The 25,696-nt window shown below is 42.7% G+C and overlaps 1 protein-coding gene across 1 annotated transcript in view; it reads left to right on the forward strand.

Annotated features, from left to right (window-relative positions):
- Positions 1-18,903, forward strand: part of HCN1 (hyperpolarization activated cyclic nucleotide gated potassium channel 1) — a 182,826-nt gene extending 163,923 nt beyond the window's left edge. Inside the window, exons 7-8 of the mRNA XM_083465833.1 lie at positions 8,857-9,021; positions 14,467-18,903. Of these exons, the coding sequence (XP_083321959.1) occupies positions 8,857-9,021; positions 14,467-15,296 (995 nt within the window). The 3' untranslated portion in view covers positions 15,297-18,903. The remainder of the gene's footprint in view (positions 1-8,856; positions 9,022-14,466) is intronic.
- The last annotated feature ends 6,793 nt before the right edge of the window (positions 18,904-25,696 follow it).

The following is a 25,696-nucleotide window of genomic DNA, read 5'->3' on the forward strand; positions in this document are numbered from 1 at the left end:
GGGAGGGGAAAACAAAAAAGAATTGTCCGTGCCATTATTTATTGGTAAACTTTGCAATGATCTGTGACAAACAGAGTTGAGAGCTCAGGTGTTCCTTAAATATCATTATGGAGTAATTGCCAGTTGCATGGACTGAGATGGCGTTCGTAGAGTATCTTTGGCTGATATGACCACTAGGACCAGGGCTGATGACGTTCAATATGTTTCTCCTTATACAAAGCTTTAAAATTAATAGCTCCATGCACCCTTTTAGTTCTTCATTTGCACTTGTGGTCTTTTAACAAAGGGCAGCATATAAATTTTATAATAAATGGAATTACGGGTTTTGTAAGGGTGATGTCTGTTGGCTTAGCAGTGGAGGCTGGTCCATAAAGGCCCTACCAACCCCAGTCTGTTCTCAGCTAGCCCCCATTGGCCTGCCTTCTTACTTGGAACTAGTCTAAGGGATGGTGCTCTTTCTCATTAGTTTCAGTATTGCTCTTGTCAAACTTAATATAGAGGAAGATGGGACATAACTTGAATTAGTTTCTGCACCTCAGATTTCCATTCATGATTTGTAGATGCCTCTCTAGAAGTCCGGGGATGTGGGTGGCGCTGTGGGTTAAACCACAGAGCCTAGGGCTTGCCGATCAGAAGGTCAGCAGTTGGAATCCCCATGACGGGGTGAGCTCCCGTTGCTCGGTCCCTGCTCCTGCCAACCTAGCAGTTTGAAAGCACGTCAAAGTGCAAGTAGATAAATAGGTACCGCTCCGGCGGGAAGGCAAACGGCATTTCTGTGCACTGCTCTGGTTCGCCAGAAGCGGCTTAGTCATGCTGGCCACATGACCCGGAAGCTGTACGCCGGCTCCCTCGGCCAATAAAGCGAGATGAGCGCCGCAACCCCAGAGTCGGCCACGACTGGACCTAATGGTCGGGGTCCCTTTACCTTACCTCTAGAAGTCCTACCCTCTTACTGAAAGCCTTGACACAGGCTTAGCTGAATGCTAATTCTACATTCCAAAGGCATTATGACTGAATTTGCTTTGGAGATATGTGATGCCATCTGTTTTAGGGGCAGCACGAATCATGACTTTTTTTCCTTTTAATTAAACCTGTAATTGTCATTATGCAGTTTGGCCTGAGGAAATAAACTGATGCTTTTTAGCATTGCCTTGCTGCCTTCAGATGGTTCTCTTCCCATTAGGAAAGTGATCAACCTTCTTGTTTTTTAAAAGCAGTTTTCATGGGAGGAGTTGTTCATAAAGACCAAGTAACTTAAAAAATAAATAAATCTGCCATTGAATGATGCTAGTACATAATTTTTAATTGGAGCTTAGCTAAATTTTTGTGTCTTTCGGTTTTAGTGTCAGATGTTGCATTTAGTGTCAGGTGTTCAGCAAAGGAGAATCTTGAATTCAACAGCTAAGTAAATCACATTGAAAATGAAGAGGAGGAGGAGAGAGAGAGAGAGAGAGAGAGAGAGAGTGCACCAAGAGATTGCATTCCTAAGATAGTTCACAGAACATCTAACAGGAGCCACTGAACCTTTTGAGGCAGGCAACTGTGCAGTCCCTGCAATTTGTAAGACCAATGTCATCAAACTCTATCCCACCCAACTGAGATGACATGCAAGCCAAAATGTATTCCATCCATATACTCTGAATCTTTCTCCCCCATCCCAGTCCATGTTATCTATAAGCCAGGTGGTGGACCAGTCAGATAGCCATGTGCTCTACTTTACAGTTCTCTGCTTGGAGAGCTCTGTTTGAAGGAATCTTCTATATAAAGACTCATAAGAAGGGTGAATATATAATCATAGGATTGTAGGGTTGGAAGGGACCACAAGGGTCATCTGGTCCAGCTTCCTGCAATGCAGGAATCTTTTGCCCACCATGGGGCTCAAACCCACGACCTTGTGATTAAGAGCCTCATGCTCCACCAGCTGAGCTACCTGGGCCCTTGAAGTTGCCTGTCAACAACTAGCAGGCTGAGCAGCCACAAGTATCACCGGATCACAGCCTTCCCCACTGCAGTGAGATATATTTCTATTTAACTTAAAGCCATCATTTCTAAATTTGCATTTATACATGTAATCTAGCATACGTACATGTTGGGTTGTTTTTTTTTTAAAAAAAACACCTCTGTCCTCATTTCTCCTCTCTTTTGGTGATGTGTCAGTGGCTATCCTATTTGCCAGTTGCATGGACTGAGCTGGCATTTGTAGAGTGTCTAACAGGGCTGTGTCTCAGCTTTAGCTCAGTTGCAAAGCTCTGTTAAGGATTGTGTGACACCCTCCTTTCCAGGCCTCAAGAGCTTCTCTGAGCTGCACCTTCTAGGCTGGCTCAGGACCACACAGTTTTCTGGAACCTTTTAAAAAAGAAGCTACCCTTGGTTCTTTCCTCCTGTTTCCTTCTGGCGTACAGGACTTGGATGAGAAATAGACATAGTGCCAGGTGGGCAACTGAGAGCACAAATGCACACACAAACAGAAGTGTGTTCCCACAATAGCAAAAAAAAAAAAAAAAAAAAGCAAAAGCTCGGCTCAAATTTTAATGAGAGTTGCATAGTTAAGTGGGCCAGGATAAAAAAAGAAAGCTAGAAATACAGTCATACCTCGGGTTGCAGCCGCTTCAGGTTGTGTCTTTTCGGATTGCGGACCGCCAAAACCCGAAAGTACCAGAACGGGTTACTTCTGGGTTTCGGCGGTCGCACATGCGCAGAAGCACTAAATCGCAACCCGCACGTGCGCAGACGCGGGTTGTGAACGCTGCGGGTTGCAAATGTGCGTGCCACACAGATCACGTTCGCAACCCGAGCATCCACTGTATAATCAAACAATACAGACCTAGAGGTCTAGGTAACCTAGTCATTTTCCTGGCTAGCCCTCTTCACTCAGGATATACCAAACTTTGTGTAAACACAGAAATCTGCCTTATACTAAGTCTATGTAGCTTAGTATGGTCTGCACAGACTGGCAGTGGCAGGATTCTTTCTGTCCTGCCTGGAGATTCCCGGGGATTGAACCTGGAAGCTTCTACATGAAAGCAGATGCTCTACCAGTGAGCTATGATCCTCCTCTTTTAATCCTGCAGACCTTTAATTCTGAAGTAGCTATAAAAGAGCAGGTGAGGCACGAAATGCAACGCAAGACTCAAAAACCAATCCATCAGGCATGAATCACTGTAGTAAATTACAGTTCTCTGTGCAGCACAATAAGCGCCCGTTGGATAAAAGTCAGATATGCTTCAGTTTAACACGGGGAATTCCAATACATCTCTCTTTAAAAGATTCCCCCTTCCAAACAAAGGAATGAACTCAGAATGCAGAGTTAAGGGCAAAATAAGAGACTGAGGGGGAAATATTTTACATACCTTCTGAGAACTTCCTGCTAGCATGCTAAAATAGAATTGTAAAATTGTCCTAACTGGGATAATGATTAGTAGGCAAAACTGAAATGAAATGAAGGCGGCTCAGAGAAGGTGTGTGATTCAATAGTGACAATGTTTATTAGTTACACAGCCTATTTTAAAAATCAGGTGTTCTAACTAAATTTTAAACAAAAGACTCTGCTCTCCAGTCTTGTAATGGGGGGGGGGGAAGACATTTAAAAAGTGGTGCAACAAAATGGAAAGAATGACCTCTTTAAATGATAATGTGAAATGCTTTGCACCCTTCACCATGTCGTGAGCCAATCCTGCTGCATCTGTGGGCCTTCCTGCTCATTCTGCTGAAGGGAACCCTGGACTCCTCCCCAACAGCACCTTTGACTCGCCAGATGTTATTGGACCTCCATCAGCCCCTGCCATCACAGCCATTGGTCAGGAATCCTGGAAGAATATCTAGAGGACCATGGGCTCCCCATACTTTCATTAGACCTAAAATGTAACATAATGGATCATCTAAATATTTGAGATAATTTTATATTTCTCATTTGACTCTTCTGTCTCGTCTAGCATTCATACTCATTGCTTATTTTTATTTATTTATAAGTATTTATATACCACAAAATCATAAAATATCTAGTTGGTGTACAACATCTAAACATTAAACACCGTTGAAAATGATATGGACAATCATTAAGGTGACTGGCTAATCAAAAATGCACACATAGAATCATAGAATCATAGAATCATAGAGTTGGAAGAGACCACAAGGACCATCGAGTCCAACCCCCTGCCAAGCAGGAAACACCATCAGAGCACTCCTGACATATGGTTGTCAAGCCTCTGCTTAAAGACCTCCAAAGTAGGAGACTCCACCACACTCCTTGGCAGCAAATTCCACTGTCGAACAGCTCTTACTGTCAGGAAGTTCTTCCTAATGTTTAGGTGGAATCTTCTTTCTTGTAGTTTGGATCCATTGCTCCGTGTCCGCTTCTCTGGAGCAGCAGAAAACAACCTTTCTCCCTCCTCTATGTGACATCCTTTTATATATTTGAACATGGCTATCATATCACCCCTTAACCTCCTCTTCTCCAGGCTAAACATGCCCAGCTCCCTTAGCCGTTCCTCATAAGGCATCGTTTCCAGGCCTTTGACCATTTTGGTTGCCCTCCTCTGGACACGTTCCAGTTTGTCAGTGTCCTTCTTGAATTGTGGTGCCCAGAACTGGACACAGTACTCCAGGTGTGGTCTGACCAGAGCAGAATACAGTGGCACTATTACTTCCCTTGATCTAGATGCTATACTCCTATTGATGCAGCCCAGAATTGCATTGGCTTTTTTAGCTGCCGCGTCACACTGTTGGCTCATGTCAAGTTTGTGGTCAACCAAGACTCCTAGATCCTTTTCACATGTACTGCTCTCAAGCCAGGTGTCACCCATCTTGTATTTGTGCCTCTCATTTTTTTTGCCCAAGTGCAATACTTTACATTTCTCCCTGTTAAAATTCATCTTGTTTGCTTTTGCCCAGTTCTCTAATCTGTCAAGGTCGTTTTGAAGTGTGATCCTGTCCTCTGGGGTGTTAGCCACCCCTCCCAGTTTGGTGTCATCTGCAAATTTGATCAGGATGCCCTTGAGTCCATCATCCAAGTCGTTGATAAAGATGTTGAATAAGACCGGGCCCAAGACAGAACCCTGTGGCACCCCACTAGTCACTTTTCTCCAGGATGAAGAGGAACCATTGATGAGCACCCTTTGGGTTTGGTCAGTCAGCCAGTTACAAATCCACTGAGTGGTAGCATAGTCAAGACCGCATTTTACCAGCTTCTTTACAAGAATATCATGGGGCACCTTGTCAAATGCCTTGCTGAAATCAAGGTAGGCTACATCCACTGCGTTCCCTTCATCTACCAGGCTTGTAATTCTGTCAAAAAACGAGATCAGGTTAGTCTGACATGACTTATTTTTCAGAAATCCATGCTGACTATTGGTGATCACAGCATTCCTTTCTAGGTGCTCACAGACTGTTTGCTTAATGATCTGTTCCAGAATCTTCCCTGCTATTGATGTCAGACTGACTGGGCGGTAATTATTTGGGTCCTCTCTTTTCCCCTTTTTGAAAATAGGGACAACATTTGCCCTCCTCCAGTCTGCCGGGACTTCGCCTGTTCTCCAGGAATTCTCAAAGATGACTGCCAGTGGTTCTGAGATCACATCTGCCAGTTCTTTTAATACTCTTGGATGCAGTTCATCTGGCCCTGGAGACTTGAATACATCTAATCTAGCCAAATATTCTTGTACTATCTCCTTAGTTATTCTGGGCTGTGTTTCCTTTGCTGAATCATTTGCTCCAAATTCTTCAGGTCGGGCATTGTTTTCTTTATCGGAGAAGACTGAGGCAAAGAAGGCATTGAGGAGTTCAGCCCTTTCTGTGTCCCCTGTTTGCATTTCACCATCTTCTCCTCTGAGTGACCCCACTGTTTCTTTGTTCTTCCTTTTGCTACGAACATACCCATAAAAGCCTTTTTTGTTGCTTTTAACCTCTCTAGCAAGCCTGAGTTCATTCTGTGCTTTAGCTTTTCTGACTTTGTGTCTACACGTGCTGCAGGTGTCCTGCTTTCAGAATGTTCGTTATCCACAAATTCTAGTGTGTGTGTGTGTGTGTGTGTGTGTGTGTGTGAGAGAGAGAGAGAGAGAGAGAGAGAGAGAAATTCACCCCTAATTGGTTTTTGGTTTTTTTAAGAACCATGCAATGCCTTTTACTAAGCTGTCAGATAAGATTGATGAGAGCTCCTCCTCATTTAAATCTCTCCTATGATACGCCTGAATTTTCTGCTAGGATTTATAAATGAAGCCAATCAGATTCTGCCTCTGGGTGGTTTAAAGGTCAATTGTGGATTGGGCCCAAAGGAAGAGCGCAAGCAAATGAGGAATTGGTGAGCCCTCTGAAAGCCACCGAGGTCCCACAAAAACCTGGAGCTGGCACTGATGCCAACAGACACACCCAAGGAATTTGTGGAATTTTTTCAACCACCCACCAATCACAATTCCAGCCACAGATTGCGCTCCCGGAGTAGCCAATCCCGGAAGATAACAACCAGCAAGTGTAGATAGTCAAATGGGCTCCTTATGCCATGCAACCCTGTGCAAATGTCTCCCACAAACACAGAGCGCATCACCAGGTGCCTTAATGGAACTATGGGTAGGAAGTCTACAAAGAGAACTCTGGGGCTTCTGAATTTGAATCCACTTAGGAACAACACCTCCACTCAGGAAAAAAAATAAAAATAAATTAAACCATGGACTCTTGTATTGATATCTTTGTGAAGGGAGCCAACATTTTTGCAGAGGAAAGTGGTGTGAGCCAATGACTAAGGACGAATGAATTTTACAATGTTACAGCTCAGAAAATTACATGAGGGCAGATGTCCAGTGTTCTCTGTTGACTCTATTGACTTAGTGTTATAACACCATCTATTTTGCAGGTATAATGTCACTTGTCAGGGGCAAGATCAACTCCTGAGCGATCACAGAATTTTGGCCAGTTTATCATCTTCCTTGTCAAGAGTCCCTCCAATATTATTTCAACTGAGTGTGTGTGTGTTTTCAAGCATTGTGTGTTCCACTTGGACAAAGGGGTTTAGAAGCAATTGTATCCCTTTATCAGGAACACAGCTCAAGGATATAGGATTGCTCTGTTAGCCATATACAGTAGCTATTTTAGTTAGTTAACCATTTCCAGGATATCAATTGCTTGCTATTTAACTTTTTTTCCGCGATCAAACTTTTAAGAGGTTTCATAGAAAAGTGAAAAGATTTCTATATGAATTCCAGAAGTTTCCCTCCTCTCTTGCAATGTTTTTCCCCCTCCAGAACCAGAGGGCGGCCATTAATATCACACAGAATTATATTGGTCCCGTGGGATCAAGTTTCCTGCCAGAAATGGCACAGGGCTCATGAGCCAATGGTTCTTCACAGCACTGTTTCAGTTGCAGGGATTCCCAAAGTGATAGTAAATGATAACCTCAAGTTAATTTAGTGTGATCCTCATATTAACGATTCACAAAATGATATATATATCCTCTTTCGCTCTGTTGATGAAGCTGTGTGCACAGGGACTTGTCAATAAACTGTTCTAAGCAGGGTTTGCCTCTACCAGAGCCTCTACCAGGGTGGTATTCAAATCTGGCAGCACAGTTCCAATTTTGAAAATTTCATTTGGATGCCATCTCTAGCTAATAATGTGATTGCTAGCATTTGGGAATGCCTCTGTATTGCTAACTGAATCCTTTTTTAAAAATATACAGTAAGTATACTAATCACAACTGGGTCCAGATTTGCAAATCCTGGAAATGTGTGTCCTTTGGAGGGAGATGTGGTGGGTGTCCATCTTCGGAACACAGTAGCTCCTAATTTTCCTCCTACAAATGGAATGGAGTTCAAGTTCATGGAAGAGGGCTTCCCCTCCTGCCTTGCAGTCATGCTGCAACCTTGAAATCTGCTGCTGGGGGTTGGGGAAACCTTGAGAATAGTGTGGGAAATGGTGCTAGCAGGAAGAGGTGGTTCGAGGAAATAAGCCTCCCTTCAATGAGTTAAGTCCCAAGGCAACAGAATCACAAGGGCAACATATGAGGGAGACACACATTTCTCCATTCCTCCACCCCAGAGCAATGAAGCCTGGGGCAAAAAGCACCTGTGTCCCATCTCCCAACACGTTCTTCATGTGTATGGAGCACATGAAGAGGTGTGTGATTGGTGGGGCAGACCCTTGAGGAAGGGAGCATGTTCGCTTCCTTTATGACAACGGAAGGAGGGCAGTGACAAGAGGAACATCCACCTAGAGCAGCAAAATAGGCTGAGCGCAGTATGGGATCTGCATCTACTGAGAGAGGTTGGTAAGAAAAAAGCTCGGAGCCTTCTGATTTAGTGCAGGTACTAAATATCTTGATTTCCATGCAGGCATTTTATTTTATCAAAATGTTGCACTTTGCTGTTTCTATACAAGGGTATGCATGGGGAAGATGTTGCTCGACTACAACTCCCATCATCCCTGAGCATTGGGCTTGGCTGGTTGGGGCTGGTGGGAACTGGAGTCCATCAACGTCTGAAGGGCCACACATTCCTAGCCCTGTTCTGGGGTAAAAAAATATAATGTCTTTATACAGGCAACCCGGTTGCTTTCTGGGCCATCATGCATGATGGCCCATTCCACCTACTTTTCCAGCCACTTCCGGGTAGTCACGATGCATGCATGCATGGTTGTGCAACAACTGGACATGTGTAAATTGGTTGTTGCCTAGATTGAAATGGCAGGAAATAAACCTAACGAAATGAGCCTGAGTGAAGAGGCATGAGGTGCTTACAAAACTGCAGGAAATATTGGAACTGGGTTTGAATTGCTGCTGTCCTCCCCACCTCTGCCGCTCACTCATCAGTTACCTTTTAAAACCATTTCATCTCTTTTCCTTCCTGTGTTTTGTTCTTCCCTTTATCCCAGAAATCTGCCTTTTGACCAAGGGCCGCCGCACCGCCAGTGTGAGAGCTGACACATACTGCCGCCTGTATTCTCTCTCTGTGGACAACTTCAACGAGGTTCTGGAGGAATACCCCATGATGAGAAGAGCCTTTGAAACAGTAGCCATTGACAGGCTGGATAGGATAGGTATGTTTTTGGTGTTTTTTCCCCCTTTTCTGTTCATATAGCACCAGCCACAGAAGTATTTGTCTTTTAGGTCAAGAAAACTAAAACAATGTGCTCTACTAACATAGTGGTATCTTTCAAGGTATGGAGGGATAAATAACTACAGTAAATAAATGCAAAAATAAGGGCCAACCCAAGGCATTTGGCGGCCTGAGGACAAGATGGCTTTCCCATACACTGCACCTGAGGGGAGCGGAAGTTAGCTTGCTTAGCTGGGTAAAGGCAGACTGTGTGGCACACGCACAAACACACCTCTGTCCTCTTCGCACTTCGTTACCGCTCCCCAACTTCCCAGCATGTGCTATCTGAGGCAGATACCTCTCTCTGCCAAATAATAGGGCCAACCCAATAATGATAACTGTTTGAAGAAGACTGGGCATGATAGCATGTGTATATGTGTGTGAGGAGGAGGGAAGGAAGCAAAGCCACACTTTTCTGCATGTTAAAAGCTCCCCACCCCCAGGACTATTTTGGCTGCCGCACCCATCCTTCTGAAGCTCCAAGGTAGGGTCAGAAGAGGAATTCACCAAACTCAGATTTCCAAGCAGGCACAACTGATTCAAGCTGGGCAGATCATGACTCAAATCAGATCATGGGTTCACTTCAGAATCCACTGTTCTGAGGGTCCCTCTATGAAGCAGTCCAAGAGGCTGCAGTGTGGTCTCCATTCCTCCAAAATTTATTTCTTTCCACACAGTCTGGAGTGGCTAGCATTTGGTGCTGCTGCTTGTTGCTGTATACCGTGAATACAATACAGCAAGTCCCCTGGGGAGCAATGGGACCTAATGACATTCTGTTGCTTTCAGAAGGAATTATAAGGAAGTTTTCATGGCTGCCACCATGTAAACACAAAAGGTGGTGGATTACCTGTTTTAAAAGTTTAAAGGAAAGAAGTATATTTTAGATCAATGGAGCACCCTTGGAAGTACTTTTTTAAAAAAACAGCTTTGTGTTTCTTTGTGGATTTTTAATAATTTTCCCTTTAAAAATCCACATGGAAATTTGAAGGACTTAGTTCTGTTCCCATGGAGAACTGATGTGGACCAGACTTTAATGGGTCCATCCATCCCTGCTCCAGGGCGACATGAATTACTACTTTGTTCAACATTGCTTAGTTTGCATACTTCAGTTTGCACAAATGAGCCATCCGTTGTAATGGGTGAAATAGGAGAACCCTGCAGCTCTCTGCATCTGCAGCCCCTGCACCCCCTAGTCCTTTGGTACATGACTCTCCCCACATGTTTGCATGTTGCAGTGGAAAGATGAAAACAAGGAAGGACAGCTCACTTGCTTTCAGATCTTCTTGTGACCTATAAAAGAGTCTTGCTGAATCTTAACCATTTGAGTTTTTGCAGAATCTCTAAAACATTTTGCAAAGGCAAGAGTAGCATGCAAGAAGCATTGGAGACACTAGGAGAGGTAAGGGTGAGAATAAGGAAGGTACAATCTTTTGCATGACTCCAGATATATGCAGAGTTGGTGCCAGGCCCACAGCAAAATGTAGCAAGTACCAAAGTCTGGGGGCCACACCACTGTCCCACAGAGCTCTGAGAGCAACCTTTCAGGTATTTTAGACCCAATTAATTTAAGGCTTTATATGTCAAAATTAAGGCCTTTAATTGGGCCCAGAAGCAAAGAGGTACCTAGTGCCGTTCTCTCAATATGAGTTCTGTTGGCCATTCCAGTCTGGTTGCTGCATTCTGTACAAGCTGCAGTTTCCGAGTCTCTCTCCTCCCCACCCCGTGCATTGCAATAGTCCAGTCTGGAGGTTACCAGAGCTTGGGTCACTGTTGCCGAGTCATTTCTCTCCAGGAAAGGTCGTAGCTGGCGAACTAGCTGTAGCTGGAAGTTGGTGCTCCGAGGCCACCTCGAATGACAATGCTGGATCCAGGAGCACCCCCAAACTATGAACCTGCCCTTTCCCAGGGGAGAGCAACCCTAGGACAGGACACCTCTCCACTTCCCGGACTCAAGAACTCGGCACACAATACCTCCATCTTGGCTGGATTCAATTTCCATTTATTGGCGCCCATCCACACCATAACCACCTCTAGGCTCTGGTCCAGAACTCAACAGCTTCTGATTCAGATGGAACAGAGAGATAGAGCTGGGTGCCATCAGCATACTGATGACATCTCACTTCAAATCCCCTGATGAAATCTCCCAGGAGCTTCATATAGATGTCAGACAACATGGGTGACAAGATGGAGCCCTGTAGGACACCACAGGTCAATTCCCATGGCGCCGAACAGTGGCTCCCAATTGTCACCGCTGGACACAGCCCCATAGGTAGGAGCAGAATCACTGCAATGCAGTGCAGCGCATGCTAAGTTTTATGAGAGTGTCATGATTATTCTGCTGTCTTTTGCCATTCTTATTGTTTTTCCGTTCCTTTTATACACCACTTTGATTCCTTTTAATAGTAAGGTGGCTTATAAATGTTTTAAATAAAGAGCCACGGATACCGCAGAGAAGTGGCCAAAATCAAATATTAATACTTTTAAAACCTTAAAAAAATAAATGCAGCCCACTATCCCATTCCATTCCATTAAATGGCCATGTTGATTTATGAATAAGAGATGTGTTGCTATAAAAGAGAAAGTGTAAGTGAAATTTAAGTAATCCGAGGCTCTCACATATCCCCTGAGAATCTAAGTTTGGAAGTCATGCTTATTATTGTTTATTAATCATGTATAGAGGCTGTCAGCAGCATTCTTAGGAAAGGTCATTATTGCACAGATAGTGAAGGGGGGGAGGGTCTCTGAGTCTGTGAGCCAAAATGATAGGACCATATTTGTGTATGGCTTAGATTTAGTGAATTATGGCTAGCCTAGTGAATGCAGTATCAAGGCTGTTTTTAAGTTGGCAAACGTGGCAGACCTGCGCAGTACATCACCGATTTGTCAAAAATATTCTTCGAACCACCACAGACCAGCAGCATGGAGACAATCAGCCAGGCCAAAATTTGAGCTGGAAATTCACCATTTCACTATCCTCAAATTATCCAGATGATCACCAAGGTTCATAGACATGTACCAACCCCCACCCCACCTGTAGGAATTTTTATTAGTATTATCATTCATTGCAATTGGTGGGTTACTTCTTTTTTATATAACAAAAAGTAACCCAAAGCAACTCACAAAAATAGCACGAAGCTTGAAATGCATATAAAAACCAAAACAAACTGAAAACCCCAAAACACGGCATTCTTGGCAGTGGTGCTCTCCCTGTGGAATGCCTTCCCTTCAGATGTTAAGGAGATAAAGAACTACACAACTTTTAGAAGACATCTGAAGGCATCCCTGTATAGGGAAGTTTTTAATGTTTGATGTTTTATATGTGCTGGAAGCCCCCCCCCCCCAGAGTGGCTGGGTACAAATAATAAAATTATTATTGTTATTACTAAAAAGGCAGGTCAAATGCATCCCAGCTGCTGAAAGGAGGCCACAAAAATCTAAAACCCTCCAGTTTAAGGGATGAAAGCCTAGGTAAAAAGAAAGATTTTTGCCAGCTGATAGTGGTGGCGCCAGGAATGCCTCCCTGGGGAGAGCATTTCATAAGAAGGGCTCATTCTCATGTTGCCAGCCTCCGAACCACCCTTGGAGGGGGCATGGAAAAAAGGCCCTCAGGTGCTGAATGTATCTTCAGTTTCCAAAGCAGTGCTGTTTATTCAAACTGCAGATTAATTCAGGCGATTGCCGCAAATGCATTCAAATGTATGAGATTTTGCTCTGCTGCTTAGACTGAAGCTGTAGGGCATTGTTTCAAGAGTCATGCAAGTTGTTTTTGAGGCCTGTAGACTTACTTTGGGGGCAGTGGATGATATAGATCTCACGTTCCGCAGCACCCAAACCAAGTATAGTCAGTTTTCATTGCAGTGACTTGTGTTACACAACCAGGTACTACATAATATCCCCTGAGTTCATATTAGTTCACAGCCATTTGGAAAGATTACTACTCTCAATCTGGTGGTCACTACTTAAGCAATGTTTAATAATTAGTTCCAGGACATGTGTTAAATGGACACATGTATTTATAACTTACATAACACATTGGGCATTTCAAAAATTAGGGCAGCTCAACAAGGAGAGGGAGAGAGAGAGAGAGAGAGAGAGACTCTTTTAACACAACCTAGTTACTTCATTTCCTTTCCTTTCCACTGCTGGCAACCTGTCATGATTGGATTGCAAAGTATATTTGCACGTTAAGAGTCAAACCAGTCCCCACAATAATAGGAGTAAAATGCTGAAGTATTAGCAGGCACCAGCCTTTATCGATAGCAAATAGTAAAATGCTCATCACGATGGTCGTCAGTGTGTTAAGTGGTTTTCTGGGGACAGGACTGCTAACCACAGTTCATAGGATGCTTCAAATCCATGTAAATATTCATGCAAACATTTCATAGGATGCAGAGCAAATCAGACGCTGGCATCGTTTGGATTCTGGTGCACCTTTTTTTTTCCAGCAAGCATTTCCGGAACATTCTTTTTTATCTGGCCACTTTTAATACTCTGCTTTATTTTATGACTATGTCGTTTTGTATTTTATTTTGCTGTAAGTTTCTTAGAGATTTATGGTTATAGGTGATTCATAAGTAAGTGTCTGCTCGCCCTGTGCATAATTGGCTGTGCATTCATGCTCACTTGTGCACACACACAAACCCTTGCCAGCGAGGGCAAGACAGGTTTTTGCTTTCATTTCATGTGCATCATGCCTGTGAGTAGTAGTATTATGAACAGCATCATCGACTTATTAATTTCCTTGTAAATAGCCATCTCAAGGAGATTTACACATAAGATAACTAAAAGCAGTTAACATAGTGTCTTTATATGCACTATGGGGCATGACACTGTCATCACAGCAGTGACCCATGTTCCTTAAAAGTGGGGATTAATGACTATTAGACATGAACATCTGTGTTAGGAGGCAGCACGCCACTGAATCATAGTTGCTGGGAAGGAAAGGCAAGAGGAGTCTATTGCCTTCATGCTGTGTTTGTGGGTTTCCCAGGAACCTGAACTATAGAAGTGAATGGTTGCTATTGTACTTCCTATGGGGGGAAATGAAAGGATGTAATGGAAGACATAAGTGGGGAGGGGGCTAAACCTGCCCTGTAGTGATGATCCCAGTTACTCTAGCATCTGAGAATTGTGCTTATTCCCATTTTGGATAGCCTCATCTATCTGCCTGATCATCCCCCATGTTATTTTTCTTATAGTGTGACGTAATCTGAGGAATATAAAAAAAGAATGTGGCTGATGTTAAGTCTTTTGGCTATTTTAACCATTTCCCTTATTGCCTTGGTGCAAGAGACAGACAGACAGCTAGATAGATATGGTATGATCTGCCTGGTGACCAGAGAGATGCTAACTTGCATGCTATGTTGTGTCCGTTTCGCCCACAAAGGAAAGAAGAATTCGCTTCTGCTGCAAAAATTCCAAAAAGATCTCAATACTGGTGTCTTCAACAACCAGGAGAGCGAAATTTTGAAACAGATAGTGAAACACGACCGGGAGATGGTGCAGGCAGTCGGGACGGCAAATCTGCAGCAAATGCCAGCCCTGAATTCGAGTCCTTTGACCACTGCCCCCTCGATGCAGATGAGGACTCAATCCCCGCCTGTGTATTCTGTGATGAGCCTGAATTCTCCAACGCCGAGCACACAGACGCCTCAGCAAGCTGCCGTTTTCTCCCCCTGCTCCTACCCTTCCGCAGTCTGCAGCCCACCGGTACAAAGCCCTCTAGCCGGCCGAACTTTTCAGTATGCAACGCCTACAGCTTCACAGTTGTCGCTGCTGCAGCAGCAACAGCAGCAACTGCAGCAGCAGCAACAGCAACAGCAGCAAATGCCGAGTGGGTCACAGAAGAGTGATATCCACAAGAGTACGCAAGCTCTTCACAATGCTAGTCTGACGAGAGAGGTGAGACCCCTCTCTGCCTCACAGCCTTCATTACCCCACGAGGTTTCCACTATGATTTCTAGACCTCACCCGACAGTGGGAGAATCTTTAGCCTCCATTCCACAGCCCGTCTCCGGTTTCCAAAGCACAGGCATCCAGGCTGGGAGCAAAGGCACTGTCCCCCAAAGAGTGGCCCTCTTCCGCCAGATGTCTTCAGGAGCAATTCCACCTACACGAGGGCCCACGCCACCAGCTGCCACGCTGCAAAGGGATTCTTCCGCAGTCTTAAGCACGGAACTAGAGGGCGATAAACCGCGGTTTGCTTCAAACTTATGATTCATGCAGACTTCAAATAAGCAGAGACTGACATAAAACTGAGATCACTCCCAGGATTTCCAATAGATCCCAGCTGTCTACAATGAAAAGGAGCACTTTGGACAAATTGAACCCTTGAATGTATGGAGAGAGACAGAGAGACAGATGGACATCAGAGAGAGAGAGAGAGAGAGAGAGAGAGAGAGAGAAGAGAACTCCAAAATGGCCTCTCATGTCTTCCTTTCTTAGAAATTGTTAAAATGAGTCTAAAAACAGTGGTTGTAATGTTATTTATTTTTAACCTGGTTAGAAATATAAAGAGATTTCCTGTTTTTATTCTACATTAAAAGGCAGTATTAATAATTCCAGGAACTAAGCCACACAGAAATAATAATAACAATAATAATACTAATAAAAATCCATACATAATGCACCCATTAGCTTGGAATTCGCAAACAGTAGTTTTTAACTTTTCTTAAACAAAAATAATTGAGACACATTTCCCATTTTAGAGGTCCAGATTACTTTTTGGTGCTTTTACATTCAGGTTTTTGATTGAAGGATCAATGAAATTCTTCCTGTCTACAGAAAAAGGTCTAGCAGTACTGCTTGTTTTGGATGAAATCTAACCTCAGAATCATTCTCCTCTTTCTGAAAGCTGGGTGGACTTCTATCTTCATATTGGGGGGTAAAATTAGTGGAGACTCATTAATCTTACTGTAAATAACTTTTTAGACCCAAATAACAACAACAACAAAAACAAAAATAGCTCCTGTGTGGTGTACCATTGCAAAGTATTTGTTTAGAGATTTAGTTTGCAACTCTTCACGCCAAAATATAAAAAAATTAAAATTTTACGAAATATAAAATGCAACACAACTGTAATGCAATGGCTTGAGACCTACAATGCTCCTTTTACATGCAGTGTTTTTATGCAAAATTATATGCTTGATCCTGCTCTGTGTATTTCACCAATGCCATCACCTATTTCTTCATTGCCCTAGGTGGTGTCTGAAAATATTCCACGCATGCTTGGATTCTTAATTTTTTTAGCAGAAAACAAACCAAAAAAAAGGAACAACAAAAGCACCCTGCACCCCAGTACAACTCATCGCTTCAGTCAGCCGTTTTAGGGAAAAGCCCAAATGTGTCTTTTTAAAACTTGGAAAATGATAAATGTGAATGGATGGTTTCTGCATTTCATTTCCTATAATGCTGACTTCAAATCTGTAGTTAATAACTAAAAGTGATTTTGTTTTGATTTTTTTAATGAATTATTTTGTCAATCACTGCTTCGGTTAGGCTTTCAGGTGTGTTCTCTGTCCTCACTGTAGTTCTGTAGTTGACTGTGACGATATTTTACAAACAAGAAATAAGTATACTATAGCATCCTGTTTGTTTGGGAATGCACGACTTGCTCAGTGTGTACTATAATAATTTGGACAGCATATTCTACTATGGCATGTATTGTCAACCGTAGAAATGAGGTTAATTTTTTCTTCTTCTAACGTCTGCACAAAAGGGAGGGAGTCATTAACAGAAGGCAGGGTTAAAGCATACGGTTTTGTAAACCTTTTCTTTCCTTTGCTTCCTTTCTCAAGTTAACATACAACTTACAAGTGCTTCCAGAGGAAGGATTTTCCAACTGACCAGTGTTCTGATTCACACCCCAGTCAAACGTTGCCTACCATGCTCCTAGTGCTTGTCGCATTGGGGATGGGTTTGCTAGCATGAAACATAACCGTACACTTTTCTCTTATTGTGCGGAACAGAAGCTGCAGACATTCCTGCAACTGTAGCTCAGTGGTTCAGCATCTTCTGTCTAAGCAGAAAGTTCTTGATCCCTGGCATCTCCAGACAGGAGTAGGATTGCCCCACATCTGGAATGAAGATTTAGAGAGCTGCTGCCAGCCATGCTCAGCTAAATAGACCAACAGTCTGGTTCACAATAGGACAGAACCTATGTTCCTGCTGGGAGCAGCTGTCCCGGCATGGTGAACATCATGTTGCTGTAAGTAATATGTAAACCAGGGCGTGATGTGTTGCTGCCTGCCCACATAAGCTATGCTAGAAAACTCTGTCGATCCTTTCTGATCCAGGTAGTTAGACTGGGAGCTACAAAGTTCAGCGTAAATAAGAATCTGATAGAGCACCTGTTGCAAGCAAATCCCTTGATCCTTTTCCCTGGAACATTCTTTCCTTCTGATGTGATCCTCCATCTCAGAAGCAGACATGGAGGAACTTGTACAAGACCTGTGCCACCATCCCCACAAAGGAAGCCCCTTAGCAAATTGATAGTGCCTGGAGAGGGCCACCGTTAAGCTGACCATGCCGTAACTGAACTGCATTCTGAATGGCAGTGCAAACAACACTGCCCATCCCTTCAGCCCAAAATGGGTAACGCCTGGTAAGAGAACATGCCCATTAGTACTGACATCACTGAGCAGTGGAAGAACAAAATGGCACCTCACAACTGTGTATGTTGTTGCGCTTTCGTATACACTTGAAGGTTAAGCGTGTCCTAATTCCAGTGAAAAACACAACCCACCAGGAATGTTTTCCCTGTGTGAGATGCATCCATTCCAATGGGATTTATTCTGAAGACACCCCAACGGATGGTGTTCAAAGTTGGTGGTCTTTGAAGTGTACAGAGTCTTTTCTCTACAGGAGCCTCTTTGTCTCCAATGAGGCCACTGTAGAAGGAACGGTAGCTTCGAGAGTGCCGCCCAAAGTCATTCTGCCTGTTATGCCTTTTCTCTGATGCTATTTCAAATGCCTACATGGATAAACCACACTTAAAGGTTCTAGCGAATCCCCGTTCCCAACTGAAATAAACTTATTGACGTAATTTATTCCGTGAATATGATGATGGTGGTTAAATGGGAGTGGTCATGAATCACATACAAGGAATGTAACGCTATGGATAAACTGCAAGACCATTTATTTTTTGGTACAATAGAACCCTAACTTTATTTTAATACTGATAATAAATTTTATCCAATTTAAGACGATCATATTCTGGTCCTTAAAACTATTCAAGGTTTACATTTGATAGGAGTATAATGGAGTTGGTAGTGAACTATTTTTATACATATGTTTATTTTATTTTAAGTACTATAAAGAAACATTAACATACATGGTCTTTCAGTGAAACCATTAAAAAAAACCTTTTTAATGACTTTGTAATAGAGTGGGCAAAATCTAAGATTTGTAAGTTAACTAAAAATGGTACAGGGTATAAAATGATATACATATATGTATGTATGAATGTGTATATATATATATTTAGGTTACAAATCAAATGACTCTCATTTCTGTAATACTGTATAAAGAATATCCATTGCTATTTTGAGAATCAACCTATTTTTCTCTGTATATAACTAAGCCCTTAAATATGGAATCTTGCATCTGTATAGGATGAAATGTATTTATGATGAGGTTGGATCATGTTGCTGCTGAAAAGACAATATACATCAAACTGATTCTTACAATGACTGTGTGATCAGGGATGAGTTAGACTTTTTTCTTTTGTCTTTGCTCAAAGCCATAAATATATATATAAATATAAAGATTATTAATAAATTGAACAAAAATATAAAACAATAAAAAACATGAATATTTTATTTGATCTGTGGTGTTTCCACGAAGGTATGTCATGTTATTTCGATGTGAACCTAAATGTTTTCTTACATTGTCAAATGAATGTGTGGCAAATTTTGTAAAACACATTCTGTATTATAGAATTTCTGAGATACATAGATTTTCCCCACCCCTGGAAAAATATGTTATTTGGTGGCCTAAGATGGGGAAATATAACTGGTTCAATTATGGAGAGTCATGTTACAATGATAAAGGCCTGGGTAATTTGTATACTCTAGTTGTATGCATACTTAACAAGATATGTACAGAGGTACCTCAGGTTACGAAATTAATTTGTTCTGGAGGTCCGTTCTTAACCTGAAACCATTCTTAACCTGAGGTGCGCTTTTGCTAATGGGGCCTCCCGCTGCTGCCATGCCACCGCTGTGCGGTTTCCGTTCTCATCCTGGGGCAAAGTTCTCAACCCAAGGTACTACTTCTTGGTTAGCGGAGTTTGTAACAAAAAGTGTTTGTAACCCAAGGTACCACTGTATTGGTTACGAATCATAAACTTAGAAAGTTAAAACAACCAAGAGTCTTGTAGCATGGGAAGTCAAGGAAATATATTACGGCATAAGCCTGTGTAGATTACCGTTGCTGCAACAGACTAACATGGCTTTTACTCTGAAAGTTGAGTTAAATACTTCCTGTTCTAAAACAGTTACATCTGATTTGTGAATTAAGAAAGTATCACTTGTCTCATCTAAATCTGCCTACAAACACTTCCAGAATCATAAAAGTAATTACCCAGTCCACTGAATTGCAGCAGGTGCTTTGAAAATCACACCAAGGAATATATCCATTCACTTCAATGGATGGGACTGGTCTGCACATAAATCCTTTTGAACACATGGGTATAACTTCATTGAAACAAGTAGGTAACCTTACATGTTCCTATCTTTCACGTATCCTATATATTTTTCAGAGTGCACGCAACCTTGCTTTCAAAGAACTCCTAGTGAAACATTTTGTGCTAAAACATGAATTAGGCTGAGTTACCTTCGAGATGCCCCCTAATATGTTTCACGGCTGACTGAGAATTGGACCTGCAGGTCTACCAAGCTAAAACTTGGCTAGGTAGTAGCTGACAGGGTAACTACTATTTCCCATTAACAAAATACTGCAGTTTGAGCTCCAGGGAAATGAAGCTCTAGCAGAAGCTCCACTTTCTGGCTCCCTGATGAGATTCACTCATGTATTTGTCAAATGTATTTGTCCAAAGAGCTCTGAGGAGACCCACTGGAATTAATGGGCATGACTAAACAGTAGTATCAATAGGATTGCTCTCTGTAGACCTTAGTTGGAAACAAACCTAAAATGCCATTCTCACATATCTGGAGACTTTGGGCCCAACCTACCTATACATGTGAAACTTCAATATACTGAGTCAGAGCATGGGTCCCTCTAGGATCAGCTCTGTTCACTTAGACTGGAAGCAGCTCTCCAATCCCTGAGGCATAGATCACCCCCAGTCTTGCTACCTGTCAGGCTTTGGGGAATCGGCTCCCCCCCCCCCATGACAGTAGATAAGAAGATCAAATGAAAGGAATGTCTTACCGGTTAGAATCTTTAATAATCACAGCAAGAGAACAAAGAACACATCTCCTAGAAATGGCAATACTCCTAATTAAGGGTCACTCCTATGTCTTGTAATCTGAGCTTGTAGCCTCTCCGCTTTCTGTTCTGACATTTTCTGAGCTCTCCATGACTTTGTAGACAGGGGGTGAATGTTGTCCAGAGACTGTGAATCTGTTAACTCTCTCTCTTCCAGTGTTTCTTCTCCTAGCTGTTCCCCATCGAGTATTTCCCAGCTTCTGCCTTCTGAACTATGCCCCTCTGCAAACCACTGTTCCAAATCTATACTGTCCTCCTGCTCCTGGGAAGATTCAGGATCAGGGGGAGGGGGTGGCTCCCACCATTCTTCCTCAGTGCAGCCCTCCTCAGCACAGTCCCTGACACTACCTGAGATCGTTGATCTATAATTGCCTGGGATATTAGACCATCTGCTTACAAACCATGTTCTCTACTGACCTAGGGCTCAGGTACAAGTCGGTCATGAACAAGAAGATGTGTCCTCCTCCACAGCAAAAGATGCCAACAGCCAGTTTAGTAGACCCATCTAAGCATTGCACATCTTTGTTGCTTACCTCTGGCTCATACTTTCTGAATTCAAGTGTTTGGTTGTAACTTTGTGTACAATTTCACTGCTTACATCTCATTGTAACCAATATTTCACATAACCGTGGTGGGAAGACTGTTGACTTCCAACACCCATCACCCTGACCATTTGTACACTGGCTAGAGCTTATGGGAGTTAAAATTCAACAACAATTGGAAGGTTACAATTTCCCCAACACTGTAATAGAAAATGGGAGAGAAAAATATTAACTTAGTGTAGCATATCTGGAATTTGAGATAGGTTATTTAGAAAGGCCATTTTCATGTATTTTTGTGGTGCACCCAGCCTACCAAAGTAAAACCATAACCATCACCACCACCACCACCACCACCTGTAGGTTTAGTTTTGGGGGATCTTTGGGAAAAACTGATGTTTCAATATGAAGGATGGTAGAAAGGTTGAGAACCAAGCTATCTCACTGAGACATAATGATTCATAAAGTCCATTACCGTGATGCATGTTGTAAATGGAAGCATTTGTCTTTTCTAATAACCATTTCCCATAACACTGGATTGTTTTGCTGTCATCATGCAAAGTGGCTTCTGCCCACCCCACCCCCCACCCCAAGTATCATTGCATTCTAGAAGCCTGATTTTCCCTGGTTTCTGATGTAGGGTATCTGTGTGTGGAATGTGTGTTGAGAGCCAATGGATTCAGTAGAAGTGCAAACAGCCTTCCCATATCTTCTCTCCTGCAGCCCCTTATCTCCCCGGAAAAGCCTATCTGGATGGTCGGTGCACCCCTGAATAGCCTGGGCTGGAGCCCACGAGGACTGCGGTGTGAGGGGGGAACTGGAGGTACTTTGTGGGAGCTTCTGCTCTATTTGAGGCCATTTTCATCTCCCACTACTACAACTCCTGTGACTAAGGTTGGGGGGATCTGTCAATTTCAATTTTTCATTTCCCCAGACTTCAGTTCTCCACATCTCCATAGCAGACTGTGATTTTTTAAACGACCTCATGAAGATTCGTCAGTGAATTTATCCTGATAGAAATGTGTTTCTATGCAATATATGCATTTCTGCAAAGCGATTTTACACACCAAATGCAATAATGCATTTTGATATTATTTCACTAATGTGCATTTCAATGCAGAGATTACCCTAGTATATGCATTGTTGTAAAACATCAGTTGGCTGGAGAATTGCATTGCAAAATTCAGAGAAGTGAAAATTTGAAAGGATGACTGTGTTCTGGTTCACATATCGTTTCAGAAAGTGTGAATTATGTAGATTCTCCATTCAGTGTGAACTGAACCAAACCTCTCCATCTCTACCTGAACCAAACCATCTCAATCCATGCAGTTCAGGACAGTACTTTGAACTTTTGGGTATGCTGTTCTGAGGAAGTGAGGGGAAGGGGAAATTCACGTCCCATACAGCCTTTGGATCCAACCAACGGTGTCTAAAGTGATCAGTAGCAGGCGATGTGGTACATTACCTCCAAGCTCCTTGGCCTACTGCACAATCATAGAATTGTAGAGTTGAAAGGGACTCAAGGGTCATCTAGTACAAGCCCTTGCAATGCAGGAATCTCAGCTAAAGCATCCATGACAGATCCACGTGGAGATTAGTGATCCAGTGTGAATATCGCTTTCCACAGCTCTTGCAGCAGGCACAGTGCTGAGGAGTGACAATTCAGGAGTTCAGGAGCAGTGTAAGGATTTGAAAAGTGGATGGAATCACCTACAATGTCCCAACAAGTTTCCTCATGCCTCCCACCAAGCTTTTATATACCTGAAGTATACCTGAAGGAGTGTCTCCACCCCCATCGTTTTGCCCAGACACCGAGGTCCAGTGCCGAGGGCCTTCTCACGGTTCCCTCGCTGCAAAGTGAGGTTACAGGGAACCAGGCAGAGGGCCTTCTCGGTAGTGGCGCCCTCCCCGTGGAACGCCCTCCCACCAGATGTCAAAGAGAAAAACAACTACCAGACTTTTAGAAGACATCTGAAGGCAGCCCTGTTTAGGGAAGCTTTTAATGTTTATTGTTTAATAGGTTATTGTATTTTAATATTCTGTTGGAAGCTGCCCAGAGTGGCTGGGGAAACCCAGCCAGATGGGCGGGGTATAAATTATTATTATTATTAATGATGAGGCATGGCACGGTCACTTGTAAGACTCTTGCCTTGTGGGAAAGCCAAGACTTCAAGTAGGGGGCAAATCCACTCCCATCTGTGAAGGTGGTGTCTGGTTCTAGGTGACAGCATGGATAGCTCAGTTGGTTAGAGCATGGTGCTGATAACGTCATGGTTGCAGGTTCGACCACCATATGGGACAGCTTCATATTCTGCATTGCAAGGGGTTGGACTAGGGGATCCTCAGGGTACCGTCCAACTCTATGATTCTAGTCATCGCCACTTCCTGCTCAGTCTCTTTCCCCGCCCCGCCACCCCTGAGCTCATTAAAGGCCTTCTGAGCCTCAGCTGAAGCTCTATGCTAGCATCCCTGCCCCCCTTCCAAAGTCTGGGTGCAAAGGGGAGGCCCACCCTCCTCCAACCCAGGTCCCCACAATTCACACACACACACCATTTCTTCCTGCCAACTCAAGCTTGATCCCAACAGCACTGCATGGCTCACGAAATCAGGTGCCAAAACTGGGGACAGGGCATGTTGGCTCAGACCTATTTCAAAAATTCATTACAGCGTCACACATTGTGACTGGGGAAATTAGGTTCATTAATTTTAAGCAGTCGACTTCCAATTTATTATTCTTCTGTTTGTATTAATGTGTTCAAAAAAATAATAATGAACCATTTATTCTTAATCGCTTTCTGCAACCTGCTCATAGCTTTGTATGTTTTAAGTCTTTTGCCCACACTTTGTGTTTCACATCTTACTAAGCCCTGAATGTTTCTGCCCTTTCTTGATATGAATAGCTCACACTGTCATTTTTCAATACACCAATTATATTATATTATATTTAAATGTCTGAATAGTTATTTAAAGGATGCGCAACCTTTTTGTGGTCCATTCAAAGGATGCATTGGTGAGATTCCCAAACTGACCTGAGGCGAATGGCCTTCAATATGTCATTAAAATGACCAGCCTGTAGCATCAATGGAACATGTGTATACTTCGTAATTAATGGAAATGAAATGTTATAATTTTTTATGGGTTGGCCATATCATTTATTAATGAATTACCTTAAAATACAAAAAATGAAAATGAAACTCCTGCAAATGCCAAGGAACCATATTTAGGAAGACTTTTCTGGTAAATGATTCAGTGAGTGGCAGTTGAAATGCAAAGGAATAGAGAATTTTCTGCAGCTGGAATAGTTATTTCATGCACCACTCTCCTTTTTTAATTAAAAAAAAAACCATTTTAGGGCAATATATTGTTACATGGGGGTTATTTATTTGAAGCTAAAGCAGTGGGAGTTAATACCACAAATCAAAAAGAATAGGTTAATGTCTGTATATACCCCCCCAAAGGCTGTGTGTGTGTGTGAGAGAGAGTGGATTCCTGCTTCTTTTTTGAAGATCTACTCCTGAAAGTACACCTGGATTAGTAAATCTACTACACCATCATTAAAAACAAATGAACCAAAGCTATGACAATGCAAGATTTTAGCTCTCTCTTCTTTTCACAGATGCACAAATGGAGCTCCTTCATGCTCAGGTGCTATGTTAAAATACCTGATTGCATTTGCATATTTTTAATTTTCTGAAGTTTGCCTTCTGTGGCAAAGAACAAGAAAATGAGGCCGATGAAAGGTTTAACCACTCTGTCCATCCTCCTGTGATTTGCAAGGAAGAGAGGGCTGCAGGTGTTGAATCCATATTTTCTATTCAAACAATTCTATATTCACATACGATTGCATATTTAATGGACCATCTAATTTGACTTTCAAGGGCAGAATAAATTGTGAATTCCAGCCAGGCACAAGAATTTGACGTCACAGCTAGCCTCCTACACCCTCAGGCTCTTGTCTGCCAATCACTCTTCTAGCATCACCTCCTTCGATAGTGTTTTCTTGAGTTCCAATTGGCATGCCCCATTAAACTGGACTGCAACTGCACTTCGGGGGGGGGGGGGGCAAGTTTTCATAATATCCATGTACTCTGGAATGACTAAAACATGCAGCGCTGCCACATTCCCTCATCTGCAGACTTACACATGTGCCCCATGTAAAACTGAAAGTACATGCATACATGGAGGAAAAGGATTGCTGTAATTTCCGCCATTTCAATGGCTTTTTAGGCAGCTGGAAGACTGGGAGAATGTTGGTACAGGTACATGCTGGTGTGGTAAGACTTTGGCTGTGGACATACTAAACCTTAAGGAATTCTGGAGACGGTAGTTTCACCCTCATGCAGTTACAATTCCCAAAAAGCAATAACTAACTCTTTGAGGCGAAGAATATATAGTAAAGTTGCAGTGTGTACCCAGTCCATTTTCCATGGTGGTAGACAATATAAGCAGAAAACAACAGTAATAATAAAGTATTGGGATAAAACATTAAAATGTAAAGCAAACAAACCCAACAACATGTTAAAATAAAATTTAGCCAGTATATAATGTGCTTCTAGAATGACAGGAATAAAATTTCAATAAAGGAGCAGTGTGAACATGAAAACACATTACAGTGGTACCTCGGGTTAC

The sequence above is a fragment of the Podarcis liolepis genome (genome assembly GCF_965112155.1).
Source record: "Podarcis liolepis genome assembly, chromosome: 11".
Classification (NCBI taxonomy): domain Eukaryota; kingdom Metazoa; phylum Chordata; class Lepidosauria; order Squamata; family Lacertidae; genus Podarcis; species Podarcis liolepis.